The sequence below is a fragment of the Mirounga angustirostris genome, unplaced genomic scaffold, assembly GCF_029215605.1.
Source record: "Mirounga angustirostris isolate CCGP_5_RB_7025 unplaced genomic scaffold, mMirAng1.0.hap1 SCAF_6, whole genome shotgun sequence".
Taxonomy (NCBI): Eukaryota; Metazoa; Chordata; class Mammalia; order Carnivora; family Phocidae; genus Mirounga; species Mirounga angustirostris.
Genome location: NW_026991714.1, coordinates 145,097,450 through 145,117,704, shown reverse-complemented (window position 1 = coordinate 145,117,704; position 20,255 = coordinate 145,097,450). Strand labels below are relative to the sequence as shown.

The window sequence follows — 20,255 nt, the reverse complement described above, 5'->3', positions numbered from 1 at the left end:
AATCAACATTTCTCAGAAGTAGTCTTTAAAATAGATACATAGAAAGAGGGCGCCTGGGTGGCTCAGTCGTTAAGCGTCTGCGTTTGGCTCAGGCCATGATCCCAGGGTCCTGGGATTGAGCCCCACATCAGGCTCCCTGCTCGGCAGGAAGCCTGCTTCTCCCTCTCCCTCTGCCCCTGCTTGTGTTCCCTCTCTCGCTGTGTCTTTCTCTGTCAAATAAATAAATAAATAAATAAATAAATCTTTAAAAATTAAAAAAAAATAAATAACATAGAAAGATAAAAACTATGGCTATTATTTACTTCCAGTTGTTTCTAGAATGACGAAGTATATTCCTATCTGTAAAATCAGTAAGATATTTTGTAAACATATTAAATTCTTTATTTTCTCAACATTTTGCCTAAATATCTAAAATAGGATCTTTCTCTTAAGCTTATTAACTATGCCCATAACGTAATATTTTTTAAATAGCTGCATTAATATAACTATGTTAGATAAGTGGTATTAATGTGGACTACGGGACTGTGGCCATAGTTTTTTTAGTTGTTGTAACAGCAACATTGAGCCATTTTTATACTGATCAGACATTCTGATGGTATTTGTTAGAAGGCATCTGTTTCTACTGTCAGTTACAGTGTATGTACAAATATATTTTGTAATAATTTGCTTTTTTATAGTTCTTTTTCAAAGTATTACCATTTGTATTGGATATAATATATGTCGTTTCACAATGAAAATTTACTAACTAACTGAAGGGAACTAGCAGTGGGTTTTCTGGTGCACTAATCAAGAAACAGCATTTTTGGACCTTTTCATGTCCTTTGAATAGGAGAGTGAATGTGCACCTTGTGGTTTGTTATTCTGTTTTTACTGCTTCGGGAATTGAGAACTTTTACTTATGTACTTCGTGTTTCGGCAGCTTCAGGCAGGGTAGGAATTTTTAGGTCTATTTTGAAAAAGCTGTGACGGGAATGTTACATACACACGTGACAAAGGTGTGTGTCAGTTACTGGACCTGCAAGGAGACCTTTGTTTTCTTGGAGAGTAATCATATGCTTCTCTTTATTGTTATTTAAAGTGACCTCCATCCTAACTGATACATCAGTTACTACTGAACCAGAACTACTTCTCAGTTCTGAAGTATAATGGGTACCATATAGTTGACATGCACATAGTGGAGAAAAGCCCAGAAACCGTGCAAGAGCAACTTTCTCATTTTGAAATAAAAATTCGCCATACCTCATTTTTCTCCACTGTTAAAACTTTCAGTTCTTACTTTTTACTCCTGGGAGGAAGAGTAGGGATTGTCTTGTGTTGGGCTACTATGAAAATAACTCAAGATCACAAGATTGCACTTTAAATTTCAACAGAATTACTTTGTTACATATCAGCATTATGAAAACTTAAAATTTTGGTATATCTTGCACTTTCAGAAAGTTCCTTTAACAGTTAATATAATCAAATTGCATATTGATATTTAAATGAAGAAAAAAGTTACTAAAGTAACTAGGACCTAAGTGATACTAGTTAATTACATGGCTTTGGTGTGCACTAGTAACATTTTATGAATATATTTGCTTTAGTTTTGTGGGGAGGAAGTGTGTGATATGCTTTTTAAACTTTATTGTAGAAAACTGGAAATATTCACAAAATAGAGTCATATAATGAATCTGCTTATATTCATCTTCTTTTCTTACCGGTTTAATATAATGGCCAGTCTTGTTTTATCTACACACTATCCTACAATAGTTCCCTCCTGACCCCCCCAGTGATTTTGATGGAAATCCCAGACATCATGTAATTTCACTGAGAAATATTTCAAGTGTATCTCTAAAAGAGAATCAAATTATTTGTATTCCCTGTGAGTACTAGCTAGTTTTGTTGTGGAGAGGAAGTTCAAGAGTGCTTGGAAACAGGCCTGCCATAGCATTTTATTGTAGTTATTTTGCATTCGGAGAGATCAAGAGTTTATACTACTTGGGTATTTTACCATTACAGTAACTCTCAAAGGATTTGAAACATTGATTTTATAAATGACATCTAAAAATATGAATTATCATCATGAATATATATGGAGTTATGTGACAGTCCTCGTTTCAGAGCTAACCTGCAGTTTGCTTTGTCATTTGCCCCTGGCTCCTCCCTACCCTGCCAAAATTTATGTTTTTTTATTTAAATGCTGAGAAACGGCATATATAACACTTAGTTTCAGATGAAATTCTGTAAGCCTCGGCATGTGTCAGAGAAAGAGATGATAGAACAAGGATGCGTGTGAGCTGAGGAGGAGGAAGGCAGAGGGGTGAACCCTGGGGCCAGGCACCGGTGTGGGCGTGACTCCCCTTGTGTCACTCTTGTTCACCCCGCCTCCTCGCCTGCTCTTGACTTTTTATTTCTTTTCTTGGTTCCCCTTTGGTTTCTATCTTTTCCTTCTCTTGGCCTTTACTTAATTTTGCCTGTGGCATTCATTGTCAGGAGGATTGCTAACTCCTCCCTTGGAGGATGTTTTATTATGTAGGGGTTGTAAGAGGAAACCTTAAAAAATGAAAGCTTTTAAGACTAATTTGTTGTGCTTTAATTCATTTTTATATAGATTTTATACAGATTTTATTTAAACTAATTCAAATACCAACTATGGGCTAGATTGAACTTTTCTGTACTCTGTGGATGAACCACACAATGTATCAAACACGTTAATTTTATTGACTTTAAAGTTTACTTTACATGCTGTTATTGAAAAGATATATAATAATAATTTTTCCTTTTTTTGTTGTCTTTTGCTTCCCATTTATTGGATGAAACTGATCCTGATATTCAAATATGACTCTGCAGTTCACAAGGTTCCTTTGCAGCTCACCTCTGGAGGTAAGAGTTTACTCCCTGACCTTAATACTAGGATCACTAATTGGACATCACTATTGGTATGTTTTGTTGGTAAATTAGAGGTGATCATTTTGTTTTAACACATACTCTTCAATAATGGTAATGAGATGAATACAGACTTTGTTTAGAATAAGAATTCCTGTTAAGTTATAAAACTGCTCACCTTCATAACAGGTCATTGCTTCTTTTTAAGAACATTTTCTTTTTTTTTTAAGTAAACTGAAATCAGTCTTGCATTGTAAAGAGCCTTACTGTATCTGCTTCCTTCTTAACTGTTGACACTAGCCTTATTCTGTCTTAACTGCCCTGGCTGTTAACCGGTAACCAAGAGCTGCAGGAGTCAAGGGGTGGGGGGGATGTTGTCAGGCAAGTTTCTGTTGGTTTGAGAGCACTTTTTCAAACCCCTGAGTTGATGAGGGAAGAGCAAAGGACTTACCTGTTATGGAGCTTTTCTTAAACACAGGCATGCTCCCTTCCTCTGTCTCCCTCTCCGCCCCCTCCTCCCTCCCTCTCTCCCCGCTCCTCTCCCCTCCCCCTCTCTCAGTGCTTCATTCACTTCCACCTTGAGTCCTTATAATGGTTCTGCGGGGTAGAGCTGAGACTCCCGGTGATAACACTGTGAGATAAAGATATTTAGGAAAGCAGCTGACCTGAGTTGACACAAGATGGGTGAGGCTTTGAGGAAGGAGGAGGAAAGAGGAGGCCGCGGAGTAGAGATGCTTGCACTCAGAACCAAAGCTGGTTTTCAGAGCATGCCTTCCCTTACTGGTCACACTGGGCAAATCCCAACTTCCCTGAGTCTGGGTTTTTTTATTTTTAAAATGCAAATGATAATTCCTACCTTTCCTATGAAGCAGTGGACATGGCAGCGTTTTTAAAGTGCTACTCAGGGGCAGCTGGGTGGCTCAGGCTCAGGTCTTGATCCCAGGGTCATGAGTTCAAGTGAGTTCAATAAATAAAGTGCTACTCAAACCTTAGTGATATTGTGTATTTTCCTCTTGGGTTGTACTGCAGCCCCACACAATAAGACACTGTTCTCTGCCTTTCCTTTGTTCTTCCTTTTGCTTCTGTTTATTGCACTTTATGTTCCCTTCCCCCATTCCCAGCTTGTTCAAATACTGTCCCTCTTCAGGTTGAGCCTCCAGGTTTTGCCCACTGTCTTGGCCCTCCGGCACCTCTCCATATAGAGGCAGTGTTCCCTGTTCTGCTTCGGTAACACCGTGTTCATGAAATTACTGGAACGTTGTGGGTGTATGGTGTAGCCCAGCCTAGCACATTAAATACTCTTAGAGACCAGTTTGATGATTGCCAGGGGAAACTGATGAGGCCAGAGAGTACCATCCAAGTTTGGTCACATTTTCTAAATATCCAGGATCAAGGGGGAAACAAAGCTATGTTTGGACAGTCTGGGCTTTGAAATGTCAGAGGCTTGGTTGGCCTATGAGCAAGTCATTTCATCTTTTGGTTAATCTAAAGATGGAAATGGTAATACTTTATGGTTATTAAAAAGAAATAGTGTGTGGCAAACACTGAACACAATGCCTGTCACATAGAATTTTAAATAAAGTTTAGGGTGAAAACAATAAAAGCAAACCATAAGAAATTTGAAGACAGTATAAATTATACAATTTACTCTTCAGTTGATGAAGCTTTTTTTTTTTTAAGATTTTATTTATTTGAGAGAAAGAGAGCACGTGAGAGGGGGGAGGGTCAGAGGGAGAAGCAGACTCCCCGCTGAGCAGGGAGCCCGATGCGGGACTCGATCCTGGGACTCCAGGATCATGACCTGAGCCGAAGGCAGTCGCTTAACCAACTGAGCCACCCAGGTGCCCTGATGAAGCATTTTTTAAGCATAGCAGAATGGGAAGTACCACAAAGGAAAGGATGGAAAAATAAGATTTGCTTCTGTTAAAAATCCTTACTTTTGTTCATGAAAACATATATAGTTAAAAGGCAGTTTGGGGAAAGTGTGATGATAAGGTTATTATACTTAATGATCTCCTGGAATCAATTTTAAAATGTACTATTTTCTTTCCCATAATTTTTGGTTGGATTTTATGAGATAGTGTGGTGAAATACAAATGATAATAAATGTTTTAAGTGTTTAACCTTGTAAGTAATCAAAGAAGTGTAGTTTAAAAGAACAGTGATAAATGCTTGCTTACCTATTTAGAAAAAAATTTTTTTTTTAATGAATGCTTAGGATGATATGGTGGGATGGGATGTTTTTAAACTTTATCCTATACAGAAATCAGTTTGGTCATCTACATTAAACACCCTATATAAATTCATACCTGTGGATTGTGTGCCTGAGTAATTCTAGTCTAAGAATCACTGCCAGAGAAATAATTAGAAGTGAGGACAAAACTTGCCTAAATGTTTATTACAGCTTTATTTATTTATTTGTTTATTTTTAAGATTTTTTTTTTTTTCAATTTATTCATTTGAGAGAGAGAGAGAGCACAAGCAGGGGAAGGGCAGAGGGAGAGGGAGAAGCAGGCTCCCTGCTGAGCTGGGAGCCTAACATGGGGCTTGATCCCAGGACCTGGAGATCGTGACCTGAGCCGAAGGCAGACACTTAACCATCTGAGCCACCCAGGTACCCTAACAGCATTATTTATAATGGCAAAAGATTTATAAACAGTCTAAATGTCCAACAGTAGGAGGAGTAAATAATGGTATAGACAGCCATATTATGGATAGAACACTCTACAGCCATTAAAATGGGGATTATGCATATACATGTTCATGAGTATGTGCTCATGAACAAAACAGTGAAAGAAGTAGGACGCAAGATTATACATGCAGATCTCAGTTTAAAAATAATTTAAGCATACAGAAATTAGTTAAGAAGATACACAAGATGTTAAATTGTTTCACCCTTTGCTCTTCCATGAAGGAGCCACAATGGAGAGAAGAGATACCTTGGTAGGTTTTTAGTGGTGACTTTTGTAGTGTTTGGAAAGTACATCAGGCAAGTCTCTGACTGATGTGCAAACAGGGTCTAGTCTTGGGAGAAAAAGGTGGGTGGGGAGAAATTGCAGGAGCTTAGGTGAAGAGAATGCCGATAAGGTTTAAGGCTGAACTCTGATTTCAGCAAGAGCTTCGAGGAGTAATCAGGAAGAATGGTTTTGAGCAGAAGACATTTAGGCTGGATTGGCTTACCTGGACATGGAGTGAATAAGGAGGCTGGCTCTTGATGTCCACTGAGCTACTGGGGCAGTGTTAACAATGGCAAAGATCCTTCTAAATAGACCTCACTAATAGATTTTTCTCAGATGTAAGCCCAGTGAGAGAGCACCCTGTTTTTCTTGCTTGGGTTTCTGATCTTAGTATAGTAAATAGTACAGTGGAGGCACTGGATGAATATTTGTTAACGGTTGGATGAGTGAGTAAGCTAGGTAGGGCTGAGGCTGCAAGTAACAGGACTTTACCCATAATCTGGCAGTGGTCAGCTAAAAACACACAAGGCCTAACATGTATGTTTCAATATGGTTAACAGTCTTCCTAGCAAGATTGTAACTACTTAAGGTCAGGATCTTTGTCTTTTTTCATCTTTGGATGCTCTCAGGTATAGATAGGGCTTGGAGTTTACCAACTGTACAGCTAGAGTTGTACCAAACAAATATTTTTTTAATTACATCTGGCTAAATATTGAGAATCTACATGCAGAAGCTTTAATCTTTGGTGAAAAGTAGAGGGAAAGTATGATCAAATTTTAGTAATAGTTTCTGTCATTTTCTGTCTGATCTGCTTTTTCCACTTCATGATCCGGAGTTGTGTTTTACCTTGTTTAAATCTCTTTTCTTACTGAGTTTATGGACATGGGAAAAGGAAAAAAAATCAAAATTAGAGATGACCAATGTGCTTTTGTTTGCTTGAAGTATTTGGGAAATACCTTGAGGGCTTTCTGTTGAAATTTTTCTAGTCTGGAATTTTGTGGGGGCTGCCTGATGGCATAGTTAGTGGCTGCTATCCCCCAAATTTCCAACAGCACTGAGCTCAGGATTCTGTTCCTTTGCCACCTCCTTTGCCTGTGAGCCAAAGCAAAGCCAAAGTAGGAGAGTGTTAGGAGTCCCAAATGTTTAATTTTGCCATTGAGCTTATGTTTTAGCTGGAGAAGGAAACTTACAATATGATAAATACCCAAACACCTGCCCTAATTCTGATTAAAAGAAAAATAATTCGGGGTGCCTGGGTGGCTCAGGCGTTAAGTGTCTGCCTTCGGCTCAGGTCATGGTCCCAGGGTCCTGGGATCGAGCCCCACATCGGGCTCCTTGCTTGGCGGGAGGCCTGCTTCTCCCTCTCCCACTCCCCCAGCTTGTGTTCCCTCTCTGGCTGTGTCTCTCTGTCAAATAAAGTCTTTAAAAAAAATAAAGTAAAAGAAAAGAAAAATAATTCTGGTAGAGACCGTAAAATACATGAGACTTGCAGTTGCAAATGAAGGATACTCTAAACTTCACTTTGTCCACAAAACTAGTATGAATGAACCATGTCCCTTTGTTGTAAGTCCTAAACAGTTAACTGCCACATGAATCTAACGAAATTGTCAGGTTATAGTAATTACATCAGTAATTTGATCTGCTGTCATTTGAATGGAGCCATGTGTGGAGAGTCAGTTACTTCCCTCTGTGGGGCTGACCCTTTTACATTCCTGTAAGCTGAAGACTAATAGAGCTCATTAAGCTTTATGGGTAAAGAGCTTTTATCACCTCGTCAAGTCAGGCAGCATATTTCCATTATATTCCTAATTTCATGTGGCTCTGTGGCTGCTGATGTGCACTCCCCTGCTAGGTTTACATCGGACCTCTCCCTTACAGACATTTTTATTGACATTTCTAAGTCTGAATTACAGAAGTGTGGCACCACCTACAGATGTCTTCAATTAAATGTAGGTAAATAAAGGGGATTATATATCAGAGGCTAAAAGATTCTTGCAGTTCTCTCCCGAATCACACTTTGCCAGCCAGTCCAGTAGGGTGCAGTCTTATCGGCATTTCGGAGGCGGAGAGCTACAAGGGGAGGTGTTTGTAAGACATTTCACCCCGTGTGAATGTAGGTGGCTTAGGTTTCTGTTCAGGTATGTCCTGTTTCATTTCAGATCAATTCCAATCTTCCTTCATTCAACAGGTATCATAATAACTTACCGAGATGTTAGCACCTACAGTGGATGGGTACTATGCTAAGCTCTTTGCTTATGTCGTTTTAATTCTCACAGAGTGTCTGTGAGGTAGATTCCCAGTTTTGTTCTAAGGAAAATTGAGCCCGGAGAGGTACATTGGTTGAGCTCAACATCACAGCTGTTGGTATGTGGCGATAATAAGATAGAAAGGAGAAAATGAAATAATACTGCTGTAAGATTCTTTTTTAAAAAGTTTTAATTTTAATTTAGTTAACACATAGTGTCATATTAGTTTCAGATATACAATATAGTGGCTCAACAGTTCCATACATTGCCCGGTGCTCATCACAACAGGTACCCTCCTTAGTCCCCATCACCTGTTTCACCCAACCCCCCCTCCCCTCTGGTAATGCTATAAGATTCTTGCACTACATGAAATGATAAGTTCGAGATGTATTTTGTAAACCCAAGGGCAAGATTTCTCAAGCTTTCTTGACATTTGGATTGGTTAAATCTTTCTTAGGGGTGCTATCCTGTGCATTGTGTGATGCTTAGCAACATCTCTGACTTCTACCCAATAGATGCCAGTAGCACCCTCCCCCTGAGTTGAAACAAATGTTTCCAGATTTTGCCAAATGTCCCAAAGGGGTAAATTGGCTCCCTATTAAAAACCACTGTCCTAGAGCAGCCTTAAAAACAAAGAGATACAGTTGTTAAGTCAGTAGTGAAAATAATTGCCATGATAACATGTTTTCAGTCTCATGAAAGGCAAAAAAGGAAGGAAAGGTGAACAAAGAACAAGTGAGACAGATAGAAAGCAAATAGCAAGATGTCCACTTAAATCCAACCCTACTGATTACATTAAATATAAGTGATCTGAACCAGGACTCTGCTATATTGACATGTTCTACATCTACACTGTCCCAAGCATGTATGTAGCTAGTGGTCCTACATAGGTACTGAGCTTTTTAGGACCTGAATTTTAAATTTTTAAGATGTTAGTTAACTTATGCAGCCGCATATGGCCAGTGGCTATCCAGACACTCCAATTAAAAGTCAGAGATTGGGGCACCTGGGTGGCTAGGTCAGTTAAGTGTCTGCCTTCAGCTCAGGTCATGAACCCAGGGTCCTGGGATTGAGCCCCACGTTGGGCTCCCTGCTCAGCAGGGGAGTCTTGATTCTCCCTCTCCCTCTGTTCATGTGCTGTCTCTCTCCCTTGTTCTCTCAAAAAAAAAAAAAAAAGATTATCAGATTAGATTTAAAAAAAACAAAAAGCAAACTCTACCTTAACTGTGAGACATGGATCATTTAAAAGTAAAAGGCCAGAGTAAGGCAAACCGTGCAAATGCTAATCGTAAGAAAGTTGGAGTGACTATATTCGTACCTGACAAAGTAGACTTAGGGCAAAGGCTGGATCTGAAAGGAAGAGGGATGTTTCATAGAGATAAAGTGGTCGGTTCATCATGTAAAGACACGGTAATCCAAAATGTGAGACAATAATAAGAGCGCAGGAATACATGAAGCAAAAACCAGTGGAACTGAGAGGAGAAAGAGTCCGGCCCACAGTTATAGTTGGAGACTTTGGGACAACTTTCTCCATAGTTGACAGAACAATTAGAAAACTAGAAGGACCATAGAAGATATGAACAACACCATCACACAGTTTTACTTCATTGACCTCTATTGAACACTGTACCCAATAATGATATGTATTTTTTCAAGTACACAGGGAACATTTACTAAGACAGATCAGATGCTGTACCATTATGCATATCTCAGTAATTGAAAAGGATTGAAATCATCTCTAATCAAATTGGAATTGTTAGACTCAATAACAGAAAGAACTCATAACTCAATAATAATAAGATGGGCAATGTAGTTAGAAAATAGGCAAAAGACTTGATTATATATTTCACCAGAGAAAACATACAAATGGTTAATAAGGACATGAAAAGATGCTCACCATCCATTAGGGAAATGCAGGTTAAAACCTCAAAGAGATACCACCACAAACCCACTAGAATGGCTGTCATCAAAAGACAGTAACAGGTTGTTGGCAAGATGTGGAGAACTTGGCAACCTTATACATTGTAGTGGGATTATTAAAATGGCATAGCCATGGTTTTGCATTTCCTCAAAATATTAAAGATAGGATTATTATATGACCCAAAAATATAGGAATATACCCAAGCAAAATGAAAATATACATCCAAAGACTTGGATGTGAGTGTTCATAGTAGCATTATTCATAATGGCCAAAAGCTGGAAATAATTCAAATGTCTTGTCAACTGGTGAGTGGATAAATGTCCATCCATACAGTGGAATACCATTCAGCAGTAAACAGGCACCAGTTAGGATATAGGTTACAACATGGGTGTACCTTGCAAACATGATGTGAAAGAAGCCAGACACAGGGGGCTACATATTGTGTTTCAATTTAAATGAATTACCCAAAAAAGGAAATTGAGAGAGTCAGAAGGGAGATCAGTGGAATTAGAGGTAAGAGTGGAGGCTTAATACAAAGGGGCTCATGGGAGTTTTGGGGGTGATAGAGATGATCCCAAATTGGATTGTGATGATTCCACAATTCTATAAATTTGCTAAAAATATGCAGAATTTTACACTTAAAATGGGTGAATTTTATCATGTGTAAAAACGCTGGGGGGAAAAGGCATATATCATTTTTTAATCCTTTATTTATTTATTTTAAAGATTTTATTTCTTTATTTGACAGAGAGACACAGCAAGAGAGGGAACACAAGCAGGATGAGTGAGAGAGGGAGAAGCAGGCTTCCCGCGGAGTAGGGAGCCCGATGCGGGGCTCGATCCCAGGACCCCGGGATCATGACCTGAGCCGAAGGCAGATGCTTAATGACTGAGCCACCCAGGGGCCCCCTTCATCCTTTAATTTTCTAAAATATTGTAGAAAAGATTTGATTCAGCTTGATATCTTGCGCTCTTACTTCATCCCTGTAGTGTAGTGTTTGCAGTTTTAGTATTCCCCCAAGATAGTATTACATATTGAAACAGATGTGTTTTAAGGAATATTTAAATATTAGCTATGTAGTTAATACTCTTAGTTTTAAATGTTAGCCATTAGTATTTTTTGATAGCTTGTGAAACCATCTTTCCAAGCTCTTTTGGAAGTCGAGAGCTACTTCTCACTTAGAGCTCTGTGATAGACTGGAATAATGTGGACATCTGGGTGTGTGTGTACACTGATTGCAAGCTGCAGGTAGCAGCAGAAAAAAAAAGGACCATAAAAACCTGGCCATCTCTTCAGTCCGCAGGCAAATGAAGTGTCACTGCTTAGGGTGGCTCTGGTAGATGTCAAGGTATCTCCAGTGGCCAGAATTTGGAAGAGGGAATGGCTGTTACCCAAACTGGAATTTTGTTAGAATTGAAGGGAGCTTGTAGAGGTAGTAGTGGAGGGCTGAAGTGGAGAAGACTGAGCTGTTAAACTTGGGAAGGGAGTTAAAACAATTTTACCAAACAAGGAGAATGCTGAGGATCTGGTAGCCAGAGAGCTGGCCTGAACTGGAGAGCCGTGGAGAGAAGGGTAGGAAGAGGGTTCAGCTGGGTGACCTGGGAGGAGCTTTCACCTGCTGTCTGGTCTGGGGCCTGGGAGCACCAGTTGTGTGTAGAGAGCCAGGACCAGGGCAAACAGAGGTATCTGAACAGGGTCTAGATCTCAGAGAATGGCTGTCAGGCTGCTATTGGTACTGAATGATTAGAAAAGGGAAGCTAGGCTGTGGCTTGATCCACTGGGCAAAAGGGAGATGCAAGTGAGGGGTGCTGTTTTTTCTAGTTTCATGGGTTGGGGAAGAGTCATGTAGTTTTCAGGCTGAGTCCCGTATACTGTAGAATCAGGCAGAGTAGTGTTGGGCAGAGGCCCCAGTTAGAATTCTGGAGCCAGATCCCCTAACTCATTGGGATTATCATTGGACTGCTCTCCCATTCGGTTAGGTCTGAAGGCTGTTGGGCAGTTGTGGCTGGGGTGGGACTGCTCCTGAGGCTGCTGACCAAGAATCGGTTGAACCGAAGCTATTCAGTAAGTAGGGCTTAAACATCTTTTATGTGATAGTCAGACTAGGATTCCCTGGGCTCACACAGGCACTCAGTAAGTGCTGGATGAATACATGAACTTACCTCCAGTTTGCTTCTGGATATCACATGATAGTTGAGCCAATGTTATTTGAAACCTTATGTTTTATAGTGAAATTGTATAAACTGGAAGTCTTTTCCTGGAAACCAATCTCCTGTGATAAAAATATCAAAATTTATTCTGAGAATAAGAGAAAGCTTACTAGAATAGAAAACCAGACCTTAAAGAGAAAAATGCCATAAATTTCCTTGTTGAAGATTTTTCTGGCATGGAGCTTAGATTAGTTTAGGCATCTTAAAATCGCAGTCCATTGCAGGTACCTCTTTGCCAGATCAGTCTTCCTTTTAGCAAGTAGTGGTTTGCATTGAAAGGATCTTTCAGCTTTGTTCAAAATTAGGGTCATCTGCCTTGACAATTTTTGTTACCCATTAAATATGCATGAATGCTTCAGAAAATGTTTGAATGGTAAATCCTGGGGTGGATTAGTTTCCATGGGGATGTCAGTCTTGTTTGATGTTTGCAGTCATTCAGTTCTAAATAAAAATATCAGGTTGGGTTGTCACTGGGGGGATGCTTTTCCAGCAAGTCTCAAATTGAATTGACATTAAGTAAGTTTCATTAAGATAGTTCTTAATTCTAAGGTGTTTGTTGTAGTGTTCAATAAATATTGACTAATCTATAGAATTGTGAAGTTTGGGGTTCTGTTACTTTTCCTTGTAAGCGTTTTGTGGTGCCTCACTAAAAGTCTTTTTGTTGGATAGTTAGGATTTAAAAATATAAGGAAATGTCAAAGTAAAGAAAACAGTTAACAGATTAACATCTTAATTTTTATGTATTCTGTGATAGAAATGCAAAAATTATTCCTTATTTCTGTCACACTTATTAAACACACTTACTGTAAATCATTCCTCAATGATTTAAGCTCTGTAAAGTTCAAATTTTTGTCATCACAGTGCTTCTAGTTTTAAGTTATAAATATATTTGTAACTATATAAAAAAAGTTTATAAACTTTTTTGCTTGCTTTGAAACATTTCCTAAGAATTATGTCATTGAGAAATATATTTCTTGATTCATCCTTTGGCTTAGTAAGTTGCTGAAATATCTTAATTCATTACATGTTACTGTATTGTGATGATGTTCTGACATGGGGCACCACAGAAGCAGTGTCCAGTGAGAAAAACACTGAACCGAAAGTTGAGAATTCCAGGTTTGGGTCCTTCTCATTCCTCTAAATGGGTCTTGCGACCTTGGACAAGCCCCTTTATCACCCTAACCCTCACTTTTTCATTTTTAAAGTGAGTAAGGGTATCTCAAATGAAGAGCTCCCTCAAACTGAGTGAACTCAGCCAACATTTTAACATGTTTTGTACAGTTGACTCTTGAACAATACAGGTTTGAACTGTGATCCACTAATACATGGATTTTTTTATAGTACAGTATTGTAAATGTATTTTCTCTTATGATTTTATTAATATTTCTTCAGCTTACTTTATTGTAAGAACACAGTATCTAATACATATAACACAAAATAATTGACTGTTTCTGTTATCAGTTATGTTTTCTGTCACTAACAGGCTGTTGGTAGTTAAGTTTTTGGGAGTCAAAGGTTATTTGTGAATTTTCGACTGTGCTGGGTGGGGGGTGTTGGTGCCCCAACCCCCATGTTATTCAAGAGTCAACTGTAACTTCCTTTCAGACTCAGGCATTATAAACTAGGCAAATAAAATACACTTCCCTCAACTTAGTACTAGCTGTAGTCCCTCCAGTTTTGTCTTTCACCATGCTTTTTTTTATATTCTGAAGCAAGCCGACACTTAGAAGAATTCTCCTCACTCTCTTCTATAAAAACAAGTGTTATCCTGTTACCTTGCTTACCCAAATGTATTTCTCTCTTATTTTTGCCTTTAATATGGTACATATGAATTATATCTTTTAATAAAGTAATAGCTTTGGGTTCTTGAAACTGGGAGGTAGGTCATTGAGAACTACCTGATTATGTAAGCATTTTAGCAGACTGGGAAAGTGCATAAATACAAACATCACAAATTTCTTTTTTTTTTTTTTTTAAAGATTTTATTTATTTATTTGAGAGAGAGAATGAGAGAGAGAGAGAGAGCATGAGAGGAGGAGGGTCAGAGGGAGAAGCAGACTCCCTGCCGAGCAGGGAGCCCAATGCGGGACTCGATCCTGGGACTGCAGGATCATGACCTGAGCCGAAGGCAGTCGCTTAACCAACTGAGCCACCCAGGCGCACATCACAAATTTCTTATGCATCCCTTTTACATCTTCTCAGAGTAGCAAAGATGAACGTGTTTATTGACATGACCCAAAGATACAGTCATTCTATAGCATATATAAATAAGCAGGACAAATTTATAAATACTATGCTCATTGTTTTAGTGTTCAGTCTTACTTAGAATCTACTTAGGTATCCAAAGATTGTTTATTGCATTTGTTAATTTATATTAATCCACATTTTAAAACTATTTAAGAATCTTAGAAGTTATGTTTAAGCCACCATAAAACGTAATATATAAAAAAGTTTGTCGGTTGCTCAACATGACTAGTCATTAGGGAACTGCAAATGAAACCCACAGTAAGATACCACCTTTACATCCATTAGGATGGCTGTTATCAAAAATAGAGCAAACAATAAATGTTGGCATGGATGTGGAGAAATTGGAACCCTTGTGAATTGTTTGTAGGCATGTAAAATGGTACAGCCTGTATGGGAGATGAATGGCAATTCCTTAAAAAATTAAAAATTGATTTGCCATATGATCCAGCAATTTCTCTTCTAGGTATATTCACAAAAAAATTGAAAACAGGGGCTCAAACAGATACTGTAAACCAGTGTTCATAGAGGCATTGTTCACAGTAGCCAAAAGGTAGAAGCAACCCAAGTGTCTATGAACCGATGAAGAGATAAACAAGATGTGTGCATACCATGGAATATTATTCAGCCTTAAGAAGGAGGGAGACTCTGACATAGGCTATGACATGGATGGACGTTGAGGAACATAATGCTAAGTAAAATAAGCCAGTCACAAAAAGGCAGATACTATGTGATTACACTTACCTGAAGTAGCTAGAGTAGGCAAATTCATAGAGACAGAAAGTAGAACAGAGGTTCCCAGGGGCTGGGGAGGGCGGAAGTGGGGAGTGCGGAAGTGGGGAGTTACTGTTTAGTGGATACAGAGTTTCAGTTTGGGATGCTGACAAAGTTCTGTGGGTGGATCGTGGTCCTGGTTGCACATGTGAATGTACACTCAAAAATGCTGAAAATGGTAAATGTTATGTGTATTTTACCACAATTTAAAAATATTTTTCAATGTCAGAATTATAATTTAATTCAGTCTAACACAAATTTGCATGTTTCAAAATCATGAGCATTATGTAGGAATGATGTTAACTTTTTTGATTAATAAACCAGTGAGTGGTTTTAGAAATTTAACCTCTTCATTAGAAAACAAACTCATATTATTTTAAAAATCTATTCATATATTATACCTAATACTAATAAATCTGAGAAAAGACATACCCTTTTTCTTTTTTTTCCTCTTTTAAGATTTTATTTATTTATTTGAGAGAGAGATCACGAGCAGGGGGAGGGAGGGAAGCAGAGGGAGAGGGGGAAGGACTCCCCACTGAGCAGGGAGCCCAACATAGCATTCCATCCCAGGACCCCGAGATCATGATCTGAGCTGAATGCAGATGCTTAACCAACTGAGCCACCCAGGTGCCCCCCTTTTTTCTTTCTTAAACCAAAATTATTAAGCCAGCTTGATTTATTTTAAAATTGTTTCTGAGCTCACAGTTTCTGTAAGGAGTTTTTTTTCTGTGAATTTGGAGAATATTTGATTTATATAAACGTTTACTTATGTCTATAAATCAATTTTATAGAGCTCCTCTAATAAGGAAATGTGATGGTATGATTCATTAATACCCTCTGAAGGCAGGAAAATGTTTCACATACAATAAGAAATGAAGACTTTTCTGAGTCACAAATTCATAGACACTTAGAGCTCTGAGCTCCAGTTCTGCAACTTGAGCTACAGGTCACAAGTAAACACAGAAACTCATGGGTTCAGATCTCAAAGAGCTGTTCTCCTTAATTGATTGAACTCACGAATATACAGACAAAAAAAACCCTAATAAACTGTCTCCTCTCATTCAGTGGAGAATAGATCTACGTCATTCATCCAGCAGACCATAAACCAAATCTAACTGTTGCTGCCACTAAGGGGGATAACTTGCTGGTTGTAGGAGAACCAGAAACAAAAACAAAAGCACACACTTAGTGGAGAGGGAGAAAAAGACAGAGAAACACAGCACAGTTGGAGCTCTGTTGCTCTGTGGGAATGTCTTTGAGAGTCAAGAAAAGACAGGCTGTGAAGGGCACTTGCATGTTTTTTAGCTCCATTAAGTATTCACTTGAGCTTCTCAGTAGGTCAACTCCAAAACTATTAAACTACATTTTCAGAAAGGTAAAAGCATGATAACCATACAAATAGAGCATGAACACATGTCAAATTTTATTTGACTCATTAATTAGAGCAAGAACCAGTAACACATTAAAACTGGTGCAAGGAGCATTTGTGAAAATACAGATACTGAGATACACACACAATTTAATAAGAGGTTGAGATGAGATTGCTAAGTTAGATAAAAACAACTGATTACTGAGTTACAGGGCATTAAACTGTAACTTTTTGGGTTACTTGTTCCACTGGGCAGAAATCTTTAAGTTAACCTCTGCTCCAGTGAATTGTAAAATAACTCAGTCAATAGAAAATCAAGCCCAGAACTGCACTTAAACATAAGAGACTCTTGGGGCGCCTGGATCGCTCAGTCGTTAAGTGTCTGCCTTCGGCTCAGGTCATGATCCCAGGGTCCTGGGATGGAGCCCCGCATCGGGCTCCTTGCTCCACGGGAAACCTGCTTCTCCCTCTCCCACTCCCCCTGCTTGTGTTCCCTCTCTGGTTATCTCTCTCTGTGTCAAATAAATAAATAAAATCTTAAAAAAAACAACAACATAAGAGACTCTTAACTCTAGGGAACAAACAGGGTTGCTGGAGGGGAGGAGGGGTGGGGGGATGGGGTAACTGGGTGAGGGGCATTAAGGAGGGCACTGGGTGTAATGAGCGCTGGGTGTTATATGCAACTGATGAATCACTAAATTCTATCCCTGAAACTAATAATACACTATATGCACTATATGTTAACTAAATTGAATTTAAATAAAAAATAAATGAAAAGAGAACACCCATTTTTTTCTGGCCTTTATCAAATTTCAGATACCACTGTGTCTTTTTAATACATGCTAATAATTTTTCAACCTCAGTTTTTAAAACTTGATTATACATTATTGCATTTTTATTAAAAATAAATGGAGAAAAGAATATGTATCATCCATGGACCCCGTACTGACAGGACTCGATTTTTCCCCCATCTTTATAAGTGTGTGTGTGTGTGTGTGTACTACACACACATGTAGAGAGAGAGAAATTTTTCATATGGTTGTGATCATACATGACACTTTATATTGTCTTCACTTAACTTGGAGAAATGTCTATTTATTTATTTTTAAAGTCTTTATTTATTTGACAGAGAGAGACGCAGCGAGAGAGGGAACACAAGCAGGGGGAGTGGGAGAGGGAGAAGCAGGCTTCCCGCCGAGCAGGGAGCCCGATGTGGGACTCGATCCCAGGACCCTGGGATCATGACCCCAGCCGAAGGCAGACTAATGACTGAGCCACCCAGGCACCCCAGAATGTTTATAATGTTATTACAAATTCTTGGTAAAAATAGTTTTTATTTACTACATAAATAGTTCTTCATATGAATGGACTGTAATTAGCTTATTTTATTTTACAATTTTGTTTAATTTGGTTCTTTCTCCCAATTTGGAAGTGCACAAAGGTTGTCATGGTATCCGTGTCCTGGACATAGTCAATAAGTTAGTTAAGTTAGATGCTACTGAATTGTTGTTTATTGAGATTATCAACAGAAATTGAGGCAGTTGGTATAGTTTGTTCCTCTCCGATGACCAGCTAATCTTCATCAACTCAGGGATTCTGATAAAATGGAGGCATTTAGAGGTTTACCTGGTATAAAGTATTGTGTAGCAACTTGAGAGAATTGTGGGAATAGGAACATCATAGGAATTCTTCCTAATTTTAAGGCTATAAAAATTAAGTCATTTTTATTACTTAGTAAAATTAACTTTTATATGCTTTCTTTATGAGCAGAGAAAGTGTTGCTTAAAATTCAGTAAAAGAAAATATTATAACTTTTACATGCACTTTCTTTTATTAGCATCACTTAAATGTTACTGTCTTTGAATTGAAATATAAGTGGTGATTGGAAATAATATAGAATAAGCCTGCATAGACTAATAATTTTGGTACAGGCCTGTTACAGAATTAACATTATTTAATGTATAATACCTAAGATAATTGAATATTTTGAAGGCTAGGATCAATAAATTTGTCTCCTATAATGTAAGCTGGGTTGTAAAATGTTGACATCCTGCAGGATATCAAATCAGAGTACTCAGTTTCTGTTACTGTCGGAATCAGCCCCCAAAAAGTAACCTAGAAAGACAAAATATTTCTTGGTGGTGGTGATTACAATACCTATTGGTAGCTAAACCCATCAGGTAATTTTCCCAGTTAGTTCAAGGCTACAGTTGTCTTCGTAGGAGGGGGGCTTTTGCCAGGGGAACAAGTACTCATTAAAAGCAGACCTTGTGTTAAGTACAATTCTCTTACCGCCCAGAAGAGCTGCCTGAGTGTTGTGTCAGTGAATGGAAGTGCATGGTTATGGAGAGGTTTTTCTTTTCCTGGACATTTAGAGGATTCTGATTAGAGGAAAGTGGAATGTTCTTTGGTGGGAACTACATGTCCAATCACCATATATTTTCTCAGAATTGGTCCTTAAAGTATTTTAATTTCACATACTTTTGGACATAACTAGAAACAGGGCTGGAGTCTTCCAGGTAGATTGTCATTATATCTACCATATAATACAGCAATGAGCCGGGAAGTGTGTTAAGTTGGTGACCATCTTTAGTGTACTGCTTGTCTGCCAACAAATTAGAAATTGGTTACATTTGATTTTTAAATCGTTGCATGACATATCACCATGAGCATTGCTATTTGTATTTTCCAACTTAAATTCATTTATTTTCTTCATTTCTTAATTATAGACCCTATTATTTCAAATTTTCAAATTAGTTTTGGGTTTTCTTTTTTAAGAAATTAGGTAGATTTTGATATCATAGTGGTTTAGCACATCCTTGTGTTTTTATTTTTAGAATGAATCCCGATGGGGCGCCTGGGTGGCTCAGTCAGTTAAGTGTCCAATTAAGCATCTAACTCTTGATTTCAGCTCAGGTAATGATCTTGGGGTCCTGAGAGCCAGCCCTGCCTCAGCTCCACGCTCAGCGGGGAGTTTGCTGGAGATTCTGTCTTGCCCTCTGTCCCTCCCCCCACCCGTGCTTGTGCTTTCTCTCTCTCTCTCAAATAAATAAATCTTTTTTAAAAAGTTAAATAAATCCAAACTTCAGTGCGGTGTTTCGTGAAACTATTAACAAAAGGCAAAAAAATTGCAGGAATAAGTTCTTTTAAAACAATGCAGACTTTTAATCTGGTGCTTAAAATGATTTCCTTTGGGGGCCTCCATGAACTGTTTAAAAAAAATGCAGGACACTAATTGTCTAATTGCAGATTTTTGTGTGAACAGGCGTGGTCTGGGAGAGGTACTTTTGGATGTCTTGGGAGGACAGTGCAGGCTCTGCTTTCTTAAAGGCCCTGAAGACCTTTCCTATTACTATCTTTGAACCCATGGTTAAGTCTCCCCAGCAAATAAATGCTGCCTCTGGTCCCTGGCGAATAACTCCCCCTTTGTCTGCTCCTTTGAGTCTTAACAGTGTTTTTTTAAGCCTAGTGTATGTGGAGGCAGGTGGGTCAGGAGACAGGTGTACTTTATCAGAGTACATATACACCCATTTGGGGAGCAGTTTAACTAGAAGCCTAAATTGGCCTATCAATATTGATGCCATTTCTGCAGAGTGCCTTTGGTGTCCTCCTGCAGGGCCCCCTCATCCATAAACCTTGCCCTTCTTCCCCAGCCTGTAAGATGC

General features: G+C 38.6%; 1 protein-coding gene across 22 annotated transcripts in view; it reads left to right on the top strand.

The window, feature by feature from the left end:
• Positions 1-20,255, top strand: part of ATE1 (arginyltransferase 1) — a 175,134-nt gene that overhangs the window by 48,161 nt on the left and 106,718 nt on the right. For all 22 annotated transcript variants that reach the window (XR_010412601.1, XR_010412602.1, XR_010412600.1 and 19 more), the window contains one exon: positions 2,830-2,862. Coding sequence is in view for 19 of the 22 variants with exons in the window: in XM_064595355.1 (XP_064451425.1) it covers positions 2,830-2,862 (33 nt within the window). In the remaining 3 variants the exon portion in view is untranslated. The remainder of the gene's footprint in view (positions 1-2,829; positions 2,863-20,255) is intronic.